The sequence below is a fragment of the Scyliorhinus canicula genome, chromosome 9 (genome assembly GCF_902713615.1).
Source record: "Scyliorhinus canicula chromosome 9, sScyCan1.1, whole genome shotgun sequence".
Classification (NCBI taxonomy): Eukaryota; Metazoa; Chordata; class Chondrichthyes; order Carcharhiniformes; family Scyliorhinidae; genus Scyliorhinus; species Scyliorhinus canicula.
Window position 1 is genome coordinate 39,537,998 of NC_052154.1, and position 21,640 is coordinate 39,559,637.

Here is a 21,640-nt window from a genome sequence, read left to right on the forward strand (position 1 = left end):
CTTTCTATAGATATGTCAGGAATAAAAAAATGACTAGGGTAAGAGTAGGGCCAGTCAAGGACAGTAGTGGGAAGTTGTGCGTGGAGTCCGAGGAGATAGGAGAGGTGCTAAATGAGTATTTTTTTTGTCCGTATTCACACAGGAAAAAGACAATGTTGTCGAGGAGAATACTGAGAAACAGGCTACTAGACTAGAAGGGCTTGAGGTACATAAGGAGGAGGTGTTAGCGATTCTGGAAAGTGTTACAATAGATACGTCCCCTGGGCCGGATGGGATTTATCCTAGGATTCTCTGGCAAGCTAGGGAGGAGATTGCTGAGCTTTTGGCTTTGATCTTTAAGTCATCTTGGTCTTCAGGAATAGTGCCAGAAGACTGGAGGATAGCAAATGTCCCCTTGTTCAAGAACGGGAGTAGAGACAACCCCGGTAACTATAGACCAGTGAGCCTTACATCTGTTGTAGTCAAAGTCTTGGAAATGTTTCTAAGAGATAGGATGTATAATCATCTGGAAAGGAATAATTTGATTAGAGATAGTCAACGTGGATTTGTGAAGGGTAGGTCGTTCCTCACAAACCTTATTGAGTTCTTTGAGAAGGTGACCAAACGGGTGGATGAGGGTAAAGCAGTTGATGTGGTGTATATGGATTTCAGTAAAGCGTTTGATAAGGTTTCCCATGGTAGGCTATTGCAGAAAATACGGAGGCATGGGATTCAGGGTGATTTAGCAGTTTGGATCAGAAATTGGCTAGCTGGAAGAAGACAACGGGTGGTGGTTGATGGGAAATGTTCAGACTGGTGTTCAGTTACTAGTGGTGTACCACAAGGATCTGTTTTGGGGCCGCTGCTGTTTGTCATTTTTATAAATGACCTGGAGGAGGACGTAGAAGGATGGGTGAGTAAATTTGCAGATGACACTAAAATCGGTGGAGTTGTGGGCAGTGTAGAAGTATGTTACAAGTTACAGAGGGACATAGATAAGCTGCAGAACTGGGCTGACAGGTGGCAAATGGAGTTTAATTCAGAAAAGTGAGGTGATTCATTTTGGAAGGAGTAACAGGAAGACAGAGTACTGGGCTAATGGTAAGATTCTTGGTAGTGTGGATGAGCAGAGAGATCTCGGTGTCCATGTCCATAGATACCTGAAAGTTGCCACCCAGGTTGAGAGGGTTGTTAAGAAGGCATACGGTGTGTTCGCGTTTATTGGTAGAGGGATTGAGTTTCAGAGCCATGAGGTCATGTTGCAGTTGTACAATACTCTGGTGCGGCCGCATTTGGAGTATTGCGTGCAGTTCTGGTCGTCGCATTATAGGAAGGAGGTGGAAGCATTGGAAAGGCTACAGAGAAGATTTACCAGGATATTGCCTGGTATGGAGGGAAGATCTTACGAGAAAAGGTTGAGGGACTTAAAGCTATTTTCGTTAGAGAGAAGAAGGTTACGAGGTGACTTAATTGAGGCATACAAGATGATCAGATAGGGTGGACATTGAGAGCCTTTTTCCTCGGATGGTGATGTCCAGCACGAGGGGACATAGCTTTAAATTGAGGGGAGATAGATATAGGACAGATGTCAGAGGTAGGTTCTTTACTCAGAGAGTAGTAAGGGCGTGGAATGCCCTACCTGTAACAGCAGTGGACCCGCCAACACTAAACGCATTCAAATGGTCATTGGATAGGCATATGGACGATAAGGGAATAGTGTAGATGGGCTTCAGAGGGGTTTCAACATCGAGGGCCGAAGGGCCTGTACTGTGCTGTAATGTTCTATGTTCTATGATTCACAACTTTTAATAGATTGTGGTATGGGGAGTACAGAAAAAAGGGAAAATATTTTTTAAAGCAAAACAATGTTTATTCTATGAACTCAAGTTAACCTCTAAAACATACCTAAAATTCACTACTGAGAACAGTTATAACTCTGAATTCACCAAATGATCAAGAGATAGTCTTTACATGGCAGAGAGATCAACATTACAACTTCTCTGGCTGACTGCAGCTCCAACACTGAAACAAAGTCAAAAGAACACAGACACACACCCAAGCTTTTCTCAAAGTGAAACTAAAAGCTGGCAGACAGCCCAGCTCCACCCACATTCTGACATCACTGCAGTAATAAACACCCATTTCTTAAAGGTTCACCCACTACAGTTCTATAAAAACACCCATTTCTTAAAGGTACTCTCACATGACACACCCCTGAGCAGACTTTCTTATTCCTTTGAAGAAAATTATATTAAAAGTTGTATTTTTGCCTTAATTGTGATGATATACAATTTCTTTGCAGATAAAATACTAAAATAAATCTATAATTGACATTCAGAAATTACTAGCTCATTATAATACGTTGTTTCTTTGCCTCTAGATTGTCCATAATTAGCAATGTTAGTAAGCAACATCTACCCACTTAGTTTTAATAGCCTTCCCTTCTATTCCTCAGCCAACCTGATTCTGGTGATCTTCAGTTCTGGTCTCTGGCCCATTTGATTGGTTCTGATGTTAATGACAATCTTCAGTTCCAGTGGGGAAAAAAAACATTTTTTTTGTAAAAAGAAATACAGGTTTATATATACATGGGTTGTCCCAAGCCAATACTTTCCCCACTCGGATTGGCAGTGTCACTCAAATCAGAAAATCAGACCTTGGTCTCTTCCCCTTTATGCCTCTGAAACTTTCTCCCACCTGCACTGCCACCACCACCAGCTCTGCGCTTCCCCCTTTGTTTTATCTTTAATTTAAAAGATGGTCCCTCCAACAGTGTGGGGCTCTCTTAGTACTACACTGGAGTGTCAGCCCAGATACTGGAGTGGAGAGTTCTGCCAAGTGAACAACAGTTGACCCTGCAGTCTTAATGAACGAAAGTACCAAGGTTTAGACTTTGTCAGCACCAGATAAATAAATTCAAATGAATTTTACTGACTTCTCTTTTGTGGAATTCAGATTTAGCTTTGAGTTTAAATATATTTTGCAGTAGTTGCCCCAAAGTGTTTCTGTACTCAGGGTTGTAACATGGAAAACATAGTTGATATGTCACTTAGTGATCCCCAAAATTCCAATTTATTCTTCTAATTTTACTTAATATAATTACAACTGATTACTCAGCTGAAACATCCAAAAACGTCAGTGCAGGGACCCTAAAGTATAGTGAAAGTTAAAATAGCAAGTTGTTACTTAAATGTTCAGTCACTGTTATTTGTTATAATTGGGTACCTAGACTGAAAATTAGAAGACAAAGCTGACATTAGATGGCCTTGTGTTAACCTTTCCATAATCCTGGAAATCCACTCTGCAGGAATTGATGGGCTTGAATAGAAGAAAGAAAAGTGATAACTGATTAGATAGCCGGAGGTCATGTATAATTTATTGAACGGTCACTCAATATCCTGCTCTCCTCCTGTGCTTTCCTTAACACAGCAAGCTTTCCTATTTAATTAGCGTAAAGGAAATTTAGAAAATGGGGTAAGATCAGCTTAGCAGAGACACCGCAGTTTTATATCCTTTAACATTGCAGGAGTTGGTTCATGTACTCTGGTTATTGACCTGACCAATTAGGTTTTGCATATAGTTAAATCTCAGTGTGGCAGAATAAATCTTTCCACTTTTTAAATAAATGATTCTGCTTCAGAAGTTAATTATTTACAAGCTATCAATCATCAGCAAACTAACAGAAGGTGTAGCCAACAGTGTTATCAAATGGCACTTACTCAGCAATAACCTGGTCACTGATTGGGTTCTGCAAAGGTCATTCGGTTCCTGACTAAACATGGACAAAAGAGCTGAATTCCAGTGATTTTTCAAACACAGAGCTGGCAGACAGAAATGTTGAGTTGGCGATCGTATCCATTCCCATTGAAGCATTCCAGACAGATCTACAAGGCAAGGCCAAAAATGTATAATTGAAGCGCTACCGAAAGATGGCAGAAATATAAAGCGATCCTCGCAGGTCAACCACACTTGCAGTTTCTAAGTAGAATCCGATTGTTGACACAGTCGCTAAAACACCCCAACCTAGCAACCATCTTCAGCCCGAAGTACTGGATGAATGATCCATCTTGGCCTCTACCAGAGGTCCCCAGCATCACAGATGTCAGTCATCAGCTGAATTGATATACTCCATGTGCTATCAAGAAACAGCTGAAGGCACTAGATACAGCAAAGCTCTATGCACCCTGACAATATTCCATCAATCACACTGAAGACTTGTGCTCCAGAATGTGCCATGTGACTAACCAAGTTATTCCAATACAGCTACAGCAAGGACAACGAACCAGCAACCAGGTATATCCTCTGCACTAAAAGTAGGACAGATCCAACCCAGCCAATTACCATCCCATCAGTCTTCTGTCGATCATCGGTGAAATGATTGAAAGAGTCACCAACCGTGCTAGGAAGCGGCATTTGCTTAGCAACAAACCTGCTCACTAATGTTCGATTTGGGTTCCACAGGATCACTCAACTCCTGACCTCATTACAGCCTTGATTCAAACAAGGACAAAAGAGCTGAATTCCAGTGGTCAAGTGAGTGTAACTGCCCTTGACATCAAGGCAGCATTGGACCGAGTGTAACATCAAGGTGTCCTAGCAAAAGGTGGAGTCGGTGGGAATCAAGGGTAAACTTGTCTACTGGTTGGAGTCATACCTGACAGGATGATTGGAGGTCAATCATCATGGTTCGAGGATTTCACTGCTGGAGTTTCTCAGAACAGTGTCCTAGGCCCAGCCATCATTGTCCTTCGTTCCATCATAAGGTCTGAAGTGGGGCTTTTTGCTGATGTTCGCACAATGTTCAGCACCATTTGAGACCTCTTAAATACTGAAGCAGTACATGTCCGAATGCAACAACATCTGCCATCCCATCAAGGTCGTTGACAAATCAGAAAATGACGATGTGCACAATGAAACAAAGAGTGGTGAACACCTGCTTTACATTCTCAATGTCATGGAAAATCAATACCATCACACCTTTCAAAGCGTTTGCCAAGGTTCAAATTATCTGCACCAAGAAAGTTAGTAACTATTAGTTATTGGCTAAGATTGACACAGGAGAAAGTGCCACCATACTATCTCTGCAAATTCTTAAAGACGTGGATCCACAGACATGGATAGCCATGGCGAAACCTACTAGGCAACTTTCGGTGTACGACGGTCTTCTAATTCCATGTGTAGGATCCAAAGTTCTGGACTGCAAGTGCAATCAATGCTCCTGGGAGTCAGATATTCTACATTGTGGAAACTAAAAGCCCGGAGATTGCAGATCTAGTGGTGTGACGTGATCCCAAGCTTGTAGCAACCCATGGAATCAGTCCAATATCCCAAGGCAGATCAAGCTCAGAAACTACTCCTCTCACCTCTGTGCATGATCTTAACATCGAAATATTCAGAATGTTTTGCCAAAATAAAGGGAGCTGCAATATTACACTTGCAGGAAAATGCAAGTCTGTCAATGGATCTAACACAGAGGTGCAGCATCCATGTGCAAGTCCAATTGAAGGTCGAACTAGATAAAATGAAACTAACAAAGAACAATACAGCACAGGAACATGCCCTTCGGCCCTTCAAGCCTGTACCGGTCATGTTACTAACCTTGGCCAAAACCCTCAGCACGTCCTTGTGCCATATCCCTCTATACCCATCCTATCCATGTATTTGTCAAGATGCCTTTTGAACGGCATTATTAGAAGGCTGTAAGAGCATAAAGGTTGGAGTAGCTCAATCATGTGTCATAAAGGAGGATCATTCCGAGTATACCTCGATCCTTAAGATTTGAACGCAGTTTAGAAACATTGGGCGGGATTCTCCCCTAACCGGCGTGACGGGGGGGTCCCGGCGTAGGTGAGTGGCGCCAACCACTCCGGGGTCTGGCCTCCCCAAAGGTGGGGAATTCTCCGCACCTTTGGGGGCTAGCCCCGCGCCGGAGCGGTTGGCACCAGAAGACTGGCGCAAAAAAAACGGCGCCCCCAGCAGCGGGGCTGGCCGAAAGGCTTTCGCCGGTCGGTGCATGCGCTGGCGGTGACGTCAGCTGCCGCTGACGTCACCACCGGTGCAAGCGCGATGTGGGTTTCTCTTCCGCTTCCGCCATGGCGGAGGCCGTGGCAGCCGCGGAGGAGAAAGAGTGCACCCAGGGCACTGGCCCGGAGTCTGAGCGGGGGGGCCCCGATCGCGGGCCAGGCCACCGTGGGGGCACCCCCCGGGGTCCGATCGCCCCCCCCCCGGTCCCCGGGGGCCCGCTCGCGCCGCCGCCACCAGAGGTGGTTCAAACCTCGGCGGCGGGAGAGGCCTCCCAGCGGCGTGACTTCGGCCCATCCGGGCCGGAGAATCACTGCAGGGGCCTCGCCGATCGGAGTGGCGTGATTCCCGCCGCCGCCACTTCCCGGGTGGCGGAGAATCTCTGCCACGGCGGGGGCGGGATTTTCGGCAGCCCCAGGCGATTCTCCGACCCTGCTGGGGGTCGGAGAATTTCGCCCATTGTCCTTGCCAAATACTTTCACTAGAATAGTTAACTCTGAGATTTGAAATGCAGAATTCTTCTTGCAGCTTGTTTCCAAGCATGGTTACTGGTTAGTATATCTCATGGAGTAGTCCTGAGAGCTTACTATGTTTCATACCCCATTTGGATTATGCTGTTTGTTGGGCTGATGGCCAGGATCTCTTTCAAGCTCACATGGACTGCATTACATGCACTGGGCCAGGATTCATCTGTATTGCGGATGATATGTGTTGTGGGAAGAAGAAAGCAAGAACATGAGCATGATCTACACTTTTTGATGTAAGCATCATTGAATGAAGAAATAGTGTTCAGCAGTCTGAAATAGATCAACATGGAGCAGTTAATTTATTTGGTTCTATTTATGCCAATGCTGGCATATGTTCCGATCCAAATAAAACCGATGCTATTAAAGCCATGCCAACTATCCAAGATAAGGTCTCGTTATTTTCTTGTCTCCATATGTTCCCAATTTTGTTCAGAAATCTTCATTGCTAAGGGAATTGTTGAGAAATGATGTGCCTTTCCTGTGGCATGAAGGCAATAAATACCCCTTCGAAGCACTGAAACAGTCGTTATCAGAAGCATTGACATTGCAATTTTATGATCCTACGGAGACGACTATCCTGAAGATCGATGCCTCACAGAAAGTGTGCATGCTGCATGAAGGCAAAGCTATTACTTTTCTTCAAAATCTCTGTCTGTAATGCAATCCATCTACTCCAATTTTGAGCCGAGAAACATTCGCTTTAGTGTTTGGAATCAGACATTTTCATATCTTACCTATTTGTCAAAAGATTTATGATGGATGACGATCACAAACCACTCATGACTTTGCAGAAGCCATTGACCATGCACCGCCAGGATTGCAACATGTCTTGATAAAAGGTTACAGTTACGACTGTGAGGTTAGGTACAAGGCAGGTAACTTGATGGTCACGTCGTATACATCTAGCAGATGGTCTATCCCAAAATATATCCTGAGATCTACCGGTTCACTTCATTGACATTGAACTTGAAGATGTTCTACAAATTGATCTGTTACGTTTCGTGCAACACAAATGCCAGCAGCTGCAAGAAGAAACAGCAAAAGGTTCTGCACTTGAGAAACCGTGTAAAGTCGTCATCGAAAGACGGCCTGAGTCACTCAGCAAGTACATGAGCATGTGAGACCATTTTGGCCTTATCGGGATGAACCAGACATCTTCTGAGGAGTAAATTTAAAAAGGTACCAGGTCATCATGCTGGATTCTTTGTGATCTGATATTCTTCAAAAACCTCATGGGCATAGAATGGACAAGAAGACTCATGTGAGGCAATTTGTTAGCCAGATATGAACAATTAAATTGAAGTAATTGTCAGCACAAAGCACGACTGATTCCACATGAAGTTCCTACCCATCCTTCGTCCATCGTCTCATTTCATGTCCATTGCATGGACACTTTCAAATCCAGGTCCTTTGTACGTACATGAAAGAAAGTTTGCAGATCCAGCATACATCCCAGTGCCTTCTAAACTGAGAATGTCATCTTTATTTCAATGCAGATTCAGTAGCCTCAGCTTCCACATGACAACTGTTTAATCTAGGTGCCCCAGGGCAGAATGGTGAATTTCCATTGATTGCATCTAAGGCAGAAACTCCAGGCTTATATAGTTGAGGATTATTTTGTTCCTGTATATTACTTAACATCCAATTAAAACTCAGTTTTAGCCTGCACACACAAGTGTGTGATATCTTCTGCCTTTTTGGACAGACAGGTGAACATGGTGGGCACCTTATTCGATCTCCTGTTAATTATATAAGGAGGGCATAATTTTTACATGTGAAGGATGCATTTTTCCTATCCTAGAAGACACACGCTGCTTAATGTGTTATTATAATGATACAATCCTTATTTGTTGTACAAGACCCAAGGCACCAATTGTTTGTTGGGGATTGGGTAAACACTGTGCCTAGTCCTAATAAATGAACCCACATGGGAACAGTTATACACAGTTTGAAGACATCGAAGCAATGTGTACACGGTGCTTAAAACACAAGTGAAACTACAATTGGATCACATGAAACATTTCCCTTCCCTTAAAAAGGCAAATTACAACATCCATTTTTCCTTTTGAAAGATACTTTCCGCCCTCCCAAAGAAGAATAACTATTTACAACACACGTTCATGTTTAGTTACCATCATACAAGTGCATAGAACTGATGTATCTTTGGTCTCTAAAGCATCAAGCTAATCTGCTGGCATGCCCAGATGATGTGATGGTAACCTCGTCTGAAGGTTTCTTTAATTTCTCAGTCATCTTGGGAAGAGATCGCCGTTCTTGGATGTTGTTCCTAGATGCATTTGGGATCTTGTATTAAAGCAATAGGCTGGCTGAGAAGCTGGAATGGATCTGATTTGTTCTTGGTTACCCCTCACCAATGCACCCGTGTGTATTATAACTTCATAGTACCTTGGTTCTGAATAAATCCTGGTCAACACAGCTGGTTGTCGTGCATTATCTGTGGGATCTTGCATGCAAACTTGTTGGCCAAACTGTAAGCGTGACAATTCTATACCTGCATCTTTAATAGTGCAAATTGGTTATCTTATTTTGTAGCTTTAAAATTTGCTCTCTAGTTTGGGTAAGAGTAGATAAATTGGTATGCACTGGTCTGCCAAGTATAAGCTCTGCCAGTGATGGAATAATTGCACTTAAAAGGTATTGTTTGCTGGTGTGTGTGGCTCTTGCTTGGCCAGTCTTCATTTGAAAATTAGGTATTTCATCGTGCGAATCATTCATTCAGGTAGACCATTACATCTAGGGTAATGACGAGAAGAAGTTGTGTGATCAATATTCCACTTCTCACAATCTGAAATAGTTCATCAATAAATTGTGGACCACTATCCGTAAGATCTCTCTCGGCACACTAAATAAAGTAACACCTAGAGGGTGCGCATTGTGCTTGATGTTTTGTGCAATCATTGAATAATGAGCTACTTGGTAAACTAGCTGACAATGAAGTAAAAAAGATGTTTTCAGATGACACTAGGAGGCATAGTAACTTGTGAAAAGGTTAGCAGAATGCGATTGTTTGAGTGCACAGAGCAATCATTGATGGAGTTTAACATAACAAAGTGTGAGGTATACGCACCAGCTAATACTGGGGGCGGACTTAAATACGGTGCTGAAATCGTAGGTGGATATGTGTTAAGCCTCGGCCCTCAACCCTCTCGTGGGGTGAGGGTATTACCTGTGTTTATGAAGGAAATGGGAGGGGTGGACCCGCAGAGGTTTTTACATCTGAGGGAAAGGGATTATTCATTTTTTTCCGCGGGTATACAAAGTGTATTCGAGAATACATCTGTTTGTGATGGGAAAGGTGCTGTTGGAGGGGGTGAGGTAGACAAAATATTCGGCGATTGTTATCTCTGACCATGCTCCATAATGTGGCCCTGATGAAGGGGCTAGCACAAAGGCCGGTCTGGGGTGGGGTTGTTGGTGGACTGAACCTTTGCACCAAAATGGGCAGGGTAACTGAGGATTATGTTGCGTTTAACAGGACAGGGGAGGTGTCACCATTGGTGGTACGGGAAGCGTTGAAAGCGGTAGTGAGGGGGGAGGTTATCTCATTCAAGACGCAGGTGGACAGGGAGGTAAGAGAGGATTAAGGAAAGTTTGGAGGTGGATGAAAGGCATGTGGAGGATCTGACGCCAGAGCTTCTGGTGAAGAGGAAGGAGCTGCAGGCGAGGTTTGACTTGGGACTGGGTCCGGCTCCGCAGACTGAACTTTACAAGGTTAGTGAGGAGAGTTGAGGAGATTTGCTGAGGTGGATAGTCCTCCCCCATCATTAGCTGGCCAGGTACAGGCGGTCAAGGTTCTTATTCATGTTCCACTGCCTTCCAGTCTTTTTACTGAAGTAATTTTTTATGGGCATGGAATGGTTGTTTTTGTCATTTATATGGGTATGTAAAGTGGCAAAGATGAGGAGGACAGTGCTCCAGAGTGGGCGACAGTCGGGAGGTTTGGCCCTTCCGAATTTGCTACATTTATTATTGGGCAGTGAACATCGAGAAGGTGCAGGGTTGGATTAGGGAGCCGGAGATGTCATGGGTGAAGTTGGATGCTGGTTTCTGTAAGGGGTTGGGGTTGTGGGCGCTGACATCGACGCCACTCCCGTTTACCGTAGGGGGATATAGCGGAAGCCTGGTGGTGGTGGCCACGTTGAAGATCCGTGGCAATCATGGGTTTGAGGCTGGGAGGATGGATATGAGGTATTGGGGTTGGGAGAATGAGGGCTGGCGGAGGTGAAGGATCTGTCTTTAGAAGGTCAATTTGTGACTTTGGAGGAGCTGGAGACGAAGTATGGAGTCCCCCGAGGGGAGGGATTCGGGTATATGCAGATGCCTGATTTTATAAAAACAGGTCTGCCTGCTTCCCGGTGGCACTGCCCTCCTCGTGTTCGAGGAGGTGTTGCAGGGCAGGTGGGGTGGTGTTGTCTCGCCGATTTATGTGAGGATATTGCAGGAGGACAGGTCATCTGGAGGGGGTCAGAGCCAAGTGAGAGGAGGGGTTGGCGAAGGAGCTGGAGGAGGGGTTTTGTTATGAGGTGCTGTGGAGGGTGAATGCCTCACTTCTTCTGCGAGGCTGAGGCTGAGGCTGGGTCAGTTAAAAGTGGTACATCGGGCAAACCTGACTAAGTCGAGGATGAGTCGGTTATTTGAAGTGGTGGAGGATGTGTGTGTTGTGGTGCAGGAGGGGCCGAGGCAATCATGTGCATATATTCTGGTCCTGTCCGAAGCTGGGACGTTTTGGGGCTCGTTCTTCAGCACCATGTTGGCGATCGTGCATGTGGAGCCCAATCTCCTGGTAGCCATATTCAGGATGTCGGATTTGCCAGAGTTGCAGACAAGTGCAGGGACAGATGTTTGCCTTTGCCTCGTTGATCGCTCGCAGGTGGGTCCTATTGGGGTGAAGGTCAGCTTCTCTACCCTCTGCCTCGGTGTGGCTTGAGGATTTAATGAAGTTCCTGCGTTTGGAAAAGGTGAAATTCGCATTGAGGGGGATGAGTGAGGGGCTCGACAAGAGATTGTTCTGTTTATATTACATTTTGGAGAGCTAAAGGGTCAGGGGAAGAGGGAGGGGTGGGTGAGTTTGTGGGGTTGCTTAGGGGTTATTTCAGTTGGAAATGTTCTGTTGTGTGATGATTAAAATTTGAATTAAAATATTTTATTAAAATGTGTGAAGTAATTTATGTGAAAGAATGGCAAGAATTCAATTTAAATGGAGAAGTGCTAATGCTAGAAGATGTAGATAAACCGGGCAGCACGATGGCGCAGCGGTTAGCACTGTTACTTCAGGGCGCCGAGAACCCGGGTTCGATCCTGGGTCACTGTCCGTGTGGAGGTTGGACATTCGCCCCTTGTATGCGTGGGTCTCACCCCTACAGCACAAACATGTGCGGGGTAGGTGGATTGACGACGCTAAATTGCCCGTTGGAAAAATTTGAAAAATAAATTTAAAAATTTTTTTAAGATGTACGTAAACAAACAAGTGCATAAGTAATTTTAAAAACTACATTTCAGGTGCAAAAAGGTATCAAAATGGCTAATAGGCTATTAGAGATTTGACGAATCTGCAGAAAATGAGATTAAAGGTGGTACTACTACCATGGTAACCAAAAGGCCTACTTCTATTTCTGTAACAGCTTGGGCTGTGTTTGATGTACCAAAATCAATCATTTAGTGAATTTAATGGAAGGTATGTGAGTGAGCAATATTCTATTTATCTTTCGTTCTTTTGCAATTCAGGTATCTTTAAGATATTAATTTATTCTTGGTTATCAGTGATGGATTGCGGAACAGTTATCTAATTTTAATTATTTCCACAACTTGATACAAAAATCTCAAAAGACTCATCGTTTACAATGATATAAATTCTTGTACAATAAAGTAAATCAGCGCGGGCAAGAACTGCTTATAAATAAGAGAAAAGCCAATGAAAAGATTTTCAAAAAATGATCATTCTGACTTTTGTGATTGAAAAGGATGACAGACGACTTCCGGTTGCGGCTATGCGGAGCTAAGCCGCACGTTCGGCAGCTCCCGCTATTTAGGGACTTTTGGGCCGTTTTGAGGGCCCCAAACGGCGCTGTTTCTACGCATCCCGGTGGGGGAAGGTGCCTGGAAGAACTTGCCCCACACTATATGGTGAAAAAGGCTGCAGTAACTCCCCCAAAAAAAGGGGGAAGAAAAACAAAATGGCGGCCGGCGCAACACCCGAGGACTGGTGGAAGTGGGCGCAGGAGCAACAGGCCTCGCTCCTACGTTGTTTTGCTGAGCTGAAGGCTGAGCTGCTGGACTCCATGAATGCAACTACGACCAAGCTGCTTGGGACCCAGGCGGCACAGGAGGAGTCTATTCGGGAGTTGCAGCGGCAGGCCGTTGAAAGAGAGGAGGAGGCCGTGGTCCTCGTGGGGAAAGTGGAGTTGCACAAGTCACTTCATAAAAAGTGGCAGGACCGCTTGGAGGAGCTGGACGTTTGCACGAGGCGAAAAAATCTGAGGATCCTGGGCCTGGCGGTGGAGCTGGAGGGGTCGGATCTCCCGGCGTATGTGACCACGATGTTGAGCTCGTTGATGGGAGCGGGGTCCTTCCATTTGCCCCTGGAGCTCGAGGGAGCGCACAGAGTGATGGCCAGGAGGCCCAAGGCAGGTGAGCCCCCGAGGGCGGTGCTGGTGCGGTTCCACCGATTCAGTGACCGGGAGTGTGTGCTGCGCTGGGCCAAGAAAGAGAGGAGCAGTAAATGGGAGAATTCGGTAGTGAGGATCTACCAGGACTGGAGTGCGGAGGTGGCTAAGCGGCGGGCTGGGTTCAACCGGACGAAGGCGGTGCTTCATGCTAAGCAGGTGAGGTTTGGAATGCTGCAGCCTGCGCGCTCGTGGGTGACATACAAGGACCGGCACCATTACTTCGAGTCCCCGGAGGAGGCGTGGGCCTTTGTACAGGCGGAGAAGCTGGACTCGAACTAGGGCCTGGGGACATACTTTGGCCGGCGTTGTTTCCGCTGTGACTGTTTTGTTCCAACTGTTTCAACTTTTTCAACTTCGACATGTGTGTTATGTATGCTGGTTTTCTGTTTGCTCTGGTTACGGGTGGATTTGTTTGTTGGGCATGGTTGTGGGATAGGTGGGGAGTGTTGGGGGTTTGTGTTCTATATGTTCTCTTCTGTACGGGGCTGGGGATTGAGGGGAAACTGGATTTTGGGGAACTGCATCAGAAGGGTGGGGTGTGGCAGTGTGAAAGCGCGGGCTTTCCTCTGGTTTCCCGTGCTGCGGGGCAGGGGGGTGGAGCTTGTGGTGGGGGCGGGGCCTCTACGGGTCTTTTTTCCCGCGCTGCAGCAATTCCAAGGAGGTGTGGCTAGAGGGGGATGACCCCAAGCCGGGAGGGGATAGGTTTTGGCGGGAGCTGCCGGGGTCAGCAGAAGTCAGCTGACTCACGGAAGTACCATGGAGGGTGCGCCGCGGCTAGGAGGGGTCCTAGCCTTGGGGGGGGGGGGGGGGGGAGGGAGAGAGAGAGAGAGATACCGGGTTGCTGCTGGAACGACTAGGAAGGAGCCGATGGGGGCCGGGGGGGAAGAGGAGAGGCGCTATCGCCATGGGGAACGGGTCGAGCGGGGTGTGCTGGCCTGGGGCGAACATCTGCCAAGCTATGGCTAGTCGGCGGGGGAGGGGGGCGGGTTGCCCTCTGATCCGGCTGATTACCTGGAACGTGAGGGGGCTGAACGGGCCGGTTAAGAGAACCAGGGTGTTCTCCCATCTAAGGGGGTTGAAGGCGGACGTGGTTATGCTCCAGGAGACCCACCTGAAGGTGGCGGACCAGGTCCGTCTGAGGAAGGGGTTGGTGGGGCAGGTTTATCATTCAGGATTGGACGCGAAGAACCGGGGGGTGGCGATTCTAGTGGGGAAGAGGGTGGCGTTTGAGGCGGCTGAGGTGGTGTCGGACAAGGAGGGCAGATATATCATGGTGAGGGGTAGGCTGCAGGGAGAGAAGGTGGTGCTGGTGAACGTATATGCCCCTAATTGGGATGATGCTGGCTTCATGAGACGATTGTTGGGCCGCATCCCAGACCTGGAGGCAGGGGGCCTGATCATGGGGGGAGATTTTAACACAGTGCTGGATCCCACACTGGACCGGTCCAGTTCAAGGACGGGTAGGAGACCGGCGGCGGCCAAAGTGCTGAGGGGATACATGGACCAGATGGGAGGGGTGGATCCCTGGAGGTTTGGGAGACCGAGAGCGCGGGAGTATTCCTTTTTCTCTCACGTCAATAGGGTTTATTCCCGGATAGACTTTTTTGTCCTGAGCAGGGGATTGATCCTGAGGGTGCAGGATGCCGAGTATTCGGCCATAGCGATTTCGGACCATGCCCCGCACTGGGTTGATCTGGAGATGGGGGAGGCACGGGACCAGCGCCCGCTCTGGCGCCTGGATGTGGGGATGCTGGCGGCGGAGGAGGTGTGTAAGAGGGTTCGGAGAAGCATTGAGGGATATCTGGATACCAATGATACGGGGGAGGTCCAGGTGGGGATGGTCTGGGAGGCTCTGAAAGCAGTGATCCGGGGGAGCTGATCTCCATCCGGGCCCACAGGGAAAGGAGGGAGAGGAAGGAGAGGGAGAGACTGGTGGGAGAGCTTCTGGAGATGGACAGGAGATATGCGGAGGCACCGGAGGAAGGGTTGCTGGGAGAACGGCGCAGGTTGCAGGCCAATTTTGACTTGTTGACCACCAGAAAGGCGGAGACACAGTGGAGGAGGGCGCAGGGCGCGGTATATGAGTATGGAGAGAAGGCGAGCAGGATGTTGGCGCATCAGCTCCGTCGGCGAGATGCGGCTAGGGAAATTGGGGGAGTGAAGGATGGGGGTGGAAATGTAGTGCAGAAGGGGACAGAAGTAAACGGGGTCTTTAGGGACTTTTACGAGGGATTGTACCGGTCGGAACCTCCGAGGGGGAGAGAGGGGATGGAGAGCTTCATGAACAGGCTATGTTTCCCAAGGGTTCAAGAGAGGCTGGTAGAGGGGCTGGGGGCGCCGATAGAGTTGGAGGAGCTAGTCAGGGGGATCGGGCAAATGCAGTCAGGTAAGGCCTCGGGGCCGGACGGGTTCCCGGCAGAATTTTACAAAAAATATGCGGACCTGGTGGGTCCCCTGCTGGTGCGAACTTTCAATGAGGCGTGGGAGGGGGGGCTTTGCCCCCGACGATGTCGCGGGCACTGATCTCTTTGATCCTAAAACGGGATAAGGACCCCTTGCAGTGCGGATCATATAGGCCTATCTCGCTCCTTAACGTACACGCTAAGTTGCTGGCGAAGATCCTGGCTACCAGGATAGAGGATTGTGTGCCAGAGGTAATTCATGAAGATCAGACAGGATTTGTCAAGGGGCGGCAGCTCAACACGAATGTGCGGAGACTGCTCAATGTTATCATGATGCCGGCAGTGGAGGGGGAGGCGGAGATAGTGGTGGCGCTGGACGCAGAGAAAGCATTTGATAGAGTTGAGTGGGGGTACCTGTGGGAGGTGCTGGAGAGGTTTGGATTTGGGGAGGGATTCATCAAATGGGTGAGGCTGCTTTACGCGGCGCTGATGGCGAGTGTAGTCACAAATGGAAGGAGATCGGAGTATTTTGGGCTTTATCGTGGGACCAGGCAGGGGTGTCCCCTGTCCCCCCTGCTCTTTGCACTGGCGATTGAACCGCTGGCCATGGCGTTGAGGGAGTCAGGGAGATGGAGGGGTCTGATGCGGGGTGGGGAGGAGCACCGGGTATCGCTGTATGCGGACGATCTGCTGTTATATGTGGCGGACCCAGAGGGGGGAATGCCGGGGGTGATGGAGCTGTTAGCGGAATTTGGGGGCTTCTCGGGCTATAAGCTGAATTTAGGAAAGAGCGAGGTATTTGTAGTGCACCCGGGAAATCAGGAGGAGGGAATTGGGAGGCTCCCCTTCAGGAGGGCAGTGAAGAGTTTCAGGTACCTGGGGGTGCAGGTGGCCAGGAGTTGGGGGGCTCTTCATAAGCTTAACTTCACCAGACTAGTGGAACAGATTGAGGAGGAATTTAAAAGGTGGGACATGGTGCCGCTATCGCTGGCGGGCAGAGTGCAATCCGTCAAAATGACGGTTCTCCCGAGGTTCTTGTTCCTCTTCCAGTGCTTGCCCATCTTTATCCCTAGGGCCTTTTTTAAAAGGGTGACCAGCAGCATCATGGGATTTGTTTGGGCGCATGGCACCCCGAGGGTGAAGAGGGTCTTCTTGGAGCGGAGTAGAGATGGAGGGGGGCTGGCGTTGCCCAACCTCTCTGGGTACTACTGGGCGGCCAACGTGTCGATGGTGCGTAAGTGGGTGATGGAGGGGGAGGGGGCAGCATGGTAACAGATGGAGAGAGCGTCCTGTGGGGATACAAGCCTGGGGGCCCTGGTAACGGCGCCGTGGCCGCTCCCTCCCACGAGGTATACCACGAGTCCGGTGGTGGCGGCTACCCTCAAGATTTGGGGGCAGTGGAGGCGACATGGGGAGAAGTGGGGGGCTCAATGGAGGCTCCGTTAAGGGGGAACCATAGGTTCGTCCCGGGAACATGGATGGGGGATTTCAGGGGTGGTACAGAGCGGGCATTAGACAGCTGAGGGACCTGTTTATCGACGGGAGGTTTGCGAGCCTGGGGGATTTGGAGGAGAAATTTGGGCTTCCCCCGGGAAACATGTTTAGATATCTGCAGGTAAAGGCATTTGCTAGACGGCAGGTGGAGGGATTCCCTGCGCTCCCCGCGAGGGGGGTGAGTGACAGGGTGCTCTCGGGGGTCTGGGTCGGGGAGGGGAAGATATCCGATATCTACAAGCTTATGCAGGAGGTGGAAGAGGCGTCAGTAGAGGAGCTGAAAACGAAGTGGGAGGGGGAACTGGGGGAACAGATCGAAGACGGGACATGGGCTGATGCCCTGGAGAGGGTAAATTCTTCTTCCTCGTGTGCGCGGCTTAGCCTCATCCAATTCAAGGTGCTGCATAGGGCCCACATGACTGGGACGAGGATGAGTAGGTTCTTTGGGGGTGAAGATAGGTGTGTCAGGTGCTCGGGGAGTCCAGCGAACCATGCCCATATGTTCTGGGCATGCCCGGCATTGGAGGAGTTCTGGAAGGGGGTGGCGAGGACGGTGTCAAGGGTGGTGGGATCCAGGGTCAAGCCAGGATGGGGACTTGCGATCTTTGGGGTTGGGGTAGAGCCGGGAGTGCAGGAGGTGAAAGAGGCCGGTGTGCTGGCCTTTGCGTCCCTAGTAGCCCGGCGAAGGATTTTGCTACAGTGGAAGGACGCGAGGCCCCCAAACGTGGAGACCTGGATCAATGACATGGCGGGCTTCATTAAGCTTGAGAAGGTTAAATTCGCCCTGAGAGGATCGGTGCAAGGGCTCTTTAAACGGTGGCAACCTTTCCTCGACTTTCTGGCTCAACGATAGGGTACTGGGACAGTAGCAGCAGCAACCCGGGTGGGGGGGACGTTGATTATGTTTGCTTATTTTATTTAAATTTGATTTATTTAATTTTAATTTATGGTTAAGTTCTCTTGTTGGGGGGGGGGGGGGGGGGTGGGGGGTGGGGGGAGTGTGATACATGTGATGTTACGGTATGGGGGGAATTGTGGGTGTTATGGGGCTGTTAGTTGCATATTACTGCTTGTTGCTATACTTGTTGTTATATTTTTATATTTTCTGTAAAAAATTCCAATAAAGATTATTTAAAAAAAAAAGAAAAGGATGACAGACTCGGGTGGATAGTTTCTCCTCAATCCGGTTCCTTTTTTATTTAAAGGTTTATGCTTAAAATTATTTATTTACTTTTTTTAAAATAAATTTGGAATACCCAATTATTTTTTTATAATTAAGGGACAATTTAGCATGGCCAATCCACCTACATGCACATCTTTGGGTTGTGGGGGTGAAACCCACGCAGCCACTGGGAGAATGTGCAAACTCCACACGGACGGACCCAGGGCCAGGATCGAACCCAGATCTGCAGCGCTGTAGATGTCGGTGCTAACCACTGCGCCACCGTGCCACCCTTAAAATAATTTTCTACCACCAGCTTTTAAAATATCATTAAAAAATGAAATTAGAACTCTGGAATCCAGGCTCCTTTGCTGCTGAGTGGATTATAGAGTGGTCCGCAGGTAATATGGCATCAGAGTATCAAACGGGACTGGGTGCTCCCTGATTCTGGGGAAGCCTCCATTCTTTTTGTGATTTGTCACAGTTCAGACACTTAAGTGTCATCTTTAGAATGAAGGTTTATAATATAAAATAGTGACTTTCATGCTGAAAAGTCTCCAAATACCTCACACAATTATGCACTTTTTTAAATGTACAATGACCATTTAAACATGTAGGTTGAACAACCTTTCTGTGTCAGGAATATCTGTAAAAAGAATGAGCAGTCGATATTTTTTTTTTCTTTTGGTTACAATGGTTCAGTAGTACTTTTCCACATTTATTAACTGCAGAATGGAGCAAGCAATATTTTCAGAAACTAAGTGGTGGCCTCCTGTGATTTTTGACAACAATCGAATTCTGCTTGGGTGACTATCTTTTTGCTGCTGAGAAAACACTGCTAATGGAAGTATTGTCACAGCAGTATTCTCTTCTAACTCCATTCCCTCCACCTGGAAGATAACTTTCTTTATGTTATAGGTACGATATCTGTTAGAATGGTTGGATGAAGAGCCAGAGGAGGAGGAAGGACTTGTTTTGAAATCTGAATTCTGTCATCCTTTGTGTCGGTGTCCAAAGTGTGAACCAGCACAAAAGGTATGGTTACCTTTTTCTGTAACATCCATCGCTTAGACTAACTGAGATGTGTGTTTAATATATTTATATTTAATTTGAGGAACAAGCTTCTATGCTAAATTTGCTTGATACTTTTGGATGCCTAAAATTAAGATTAGAAAGGGGGAAACTTTTTTAAAAATAAATTTAGAGTACCCAATTCATTATCTTTTTCCAATTAAGGGGCAATTTAGCATGGCCAACCCACCTACTCTGCACATCTTTGGGTTGTGGGGGCGAAACCCAAGCAAACACGGGGAGAATGTGCAAACTCCACACGGACAGTGACCCAGAGTCGGGATCGAACCTGGGACCTCGGCGCTGTGAGGCAGCAGTGCTATCCACTGCATCACCGTGCTGCCCCTGAAAGGGGGAACTTGACGTATTCTAATAATTTTGTCTGCTCTATAAATCTCAGTAGATATTTTTTAAAATTTTGACGTAAAATTCACTGATTTAATAAAGCAGCAGAGTGACTATAATACACGCTTACGTTGTTCTACAGTTGAGGTACGTAGTACACCATGTTAATTGTAAAAGACTAATGGCTAATTTGATCTCCGTAGAAATTTTCCAGTATTACTTTAAATGGTTTGGGTGTGAATTCTGCCAACCAAGATGGGTTTACCCCGTTACATGTGGCTGCTCTACATGGGCACTTTGACCTGGTCTCACTTCTACTGCGTCATGGTGCTAATGTCAATTTGAAAAATGCCCATAATGCAACCCCGCTCCACCTGGCATGCCAACACAATGACCTCCAGGTAAGAAAAGAGAAAAGCATCATTATTAATATTTAGTATTGCATTTTATTCCTTGCTTCTGTTTCCTGGCATTTCGGTTGTGAGAAAAAATACTTTAAAAATGGTTGTACCTTGAAGTACAAGTTCTATCTTCACCTGTGTTGGCTTGGTAATTATCCTTGATGATTATACACTGAGTGCCCCTAAAGGCTGGGAATGTGGGAACTCCCAATGTAGGGAGTCCCTGACATAATGTTTAATTTTCATTTCATTTCCGGCATCCTACTCTTTCCATTTTACTTTTTACAATTCAATCCACTGTCTCTTGCAGCAGTATATCCATTTGAATACACTACGGGAAAAGAAACTTCAAAACAGTTGATCAACCATCACTTCTACACTTGGATCAAAATATATAAAGAGCTGCACGATCAGGTTGTGCAGTTGCTGCCCCTCCCATACGACAGATTCACTGTTTTGTATGTACACAATCAAATTTCTATGTTGCTCCTTGTAGCGAAGGTGGTTCGTAACTCTTACAATAATACTGCATTTTTATTAAAAACATTACATTGGCTTGAATTTTGCAGTAATTTTGAGGGCAAAACTGTCAGTGTTTGGTGTTATCATTCCCCTGAAACTGACGATATGCGTGGATCCCAGAAGTTACTGTTAGTTTTTCCCAGTAGGATGAGCTGTAGAGGTTCCTCCAGAAATCCAGTTGAAATCACTGAACTGATAACTTTCCCTTTTACACGATTCGTCTTGCTTTTAAAAACCCTTGGAAAGGTTCCACCTTGTTGAGACCAGAACAGTGTCTGGAAGGGGTGGTTGAGCCAGGTATTTCATTCGGGTTTCGATAGTAAGGCCCGGTGGGTGGCAATTTTTATTAACAAACGGGACTGTTGTTTGGCGGACACGGTGGTGATGGATCAGGGTGGTGGGTATGTGATGGTCACTGGGTCACTGGCAGGCAAGCTCGTGATACTGGTAAATGTATATGTCCCGAATTGGGATGATGGTTGCATTTATAAGGGAGCTGTTGGCCTCCTTTACCAGACCTGGACACATAGCAGTTGATTCTGGGAGGAGATTTAAATTGTATGTTAGACCTGCGACTTGACCATTCTGAACCAAAGTCATTCCCTCAGTGCTTAGACAGGCACCAATTTCCTTCTACTGAAAAGGATAAGGATCCCGTGGAGTGTGGATTATACCGTCCTATCTCATTGCTTAATCTGGACGCTAAATTATTAGCTAAGGTGTTGGCGTGGAGGTTGGAACTCTATCTTCCTGGGGTCATAGATGAAGATCGAACAGGATTTGTAAGGGTTGACAATTTCTTCTAATGTGCGGCGATTGTTAAAAGTAGTTCTTACCCCACCCCGTCGTTGTCAGGCCTGCTGCAACAAGGATCAGTGCTTAGACCTCGGCAATTTACAGTCTAGACCAATGACTTTAATAAGGCGACGGAATATCCACGTTCACTGCCCTTGGAAAGTTAAGTAGGAAAGTAAAAACAAAACTAAAGGAAGTAAGTTGTAAGGAGGTGGCAAAGGAATTATAGACAAAT

The 21,640-nt window shown here is 47.1% G+C and overlaps 1 protein-coding gene across 4 annotated transcripts in view; it reads left to right on the forward strand.

Moving 5' to 3' along the window:
* Positions 1-21,640, forward strand: part of ankrd27 (ankyrin repeat domain 27 (VPS9 domain)) — a 100,596-nt gene that overhangs the window by 52,838 nt on the left and 26,118 nt on the right. For 3 of the 4 annotated variants that reach the window (XM_038806561.1, XM_038806558.1, XM_038806559.1), the window contains exons 22-23: positions 19,190-19,306; positions 19,891-20,088. In XM_038806561.1, the coding sequence (XP_038662489.1) occupies positions 19,190-19,306; positions 19,891-20,088 (315 nt within the window). The remainder of the gene's footprint in view (positions 1-19,189; positions 19,307-19,890; positions 20,089-21,640) is intronic. The other variant, XM_038806560.1, reaches the window with a different exon arrangement.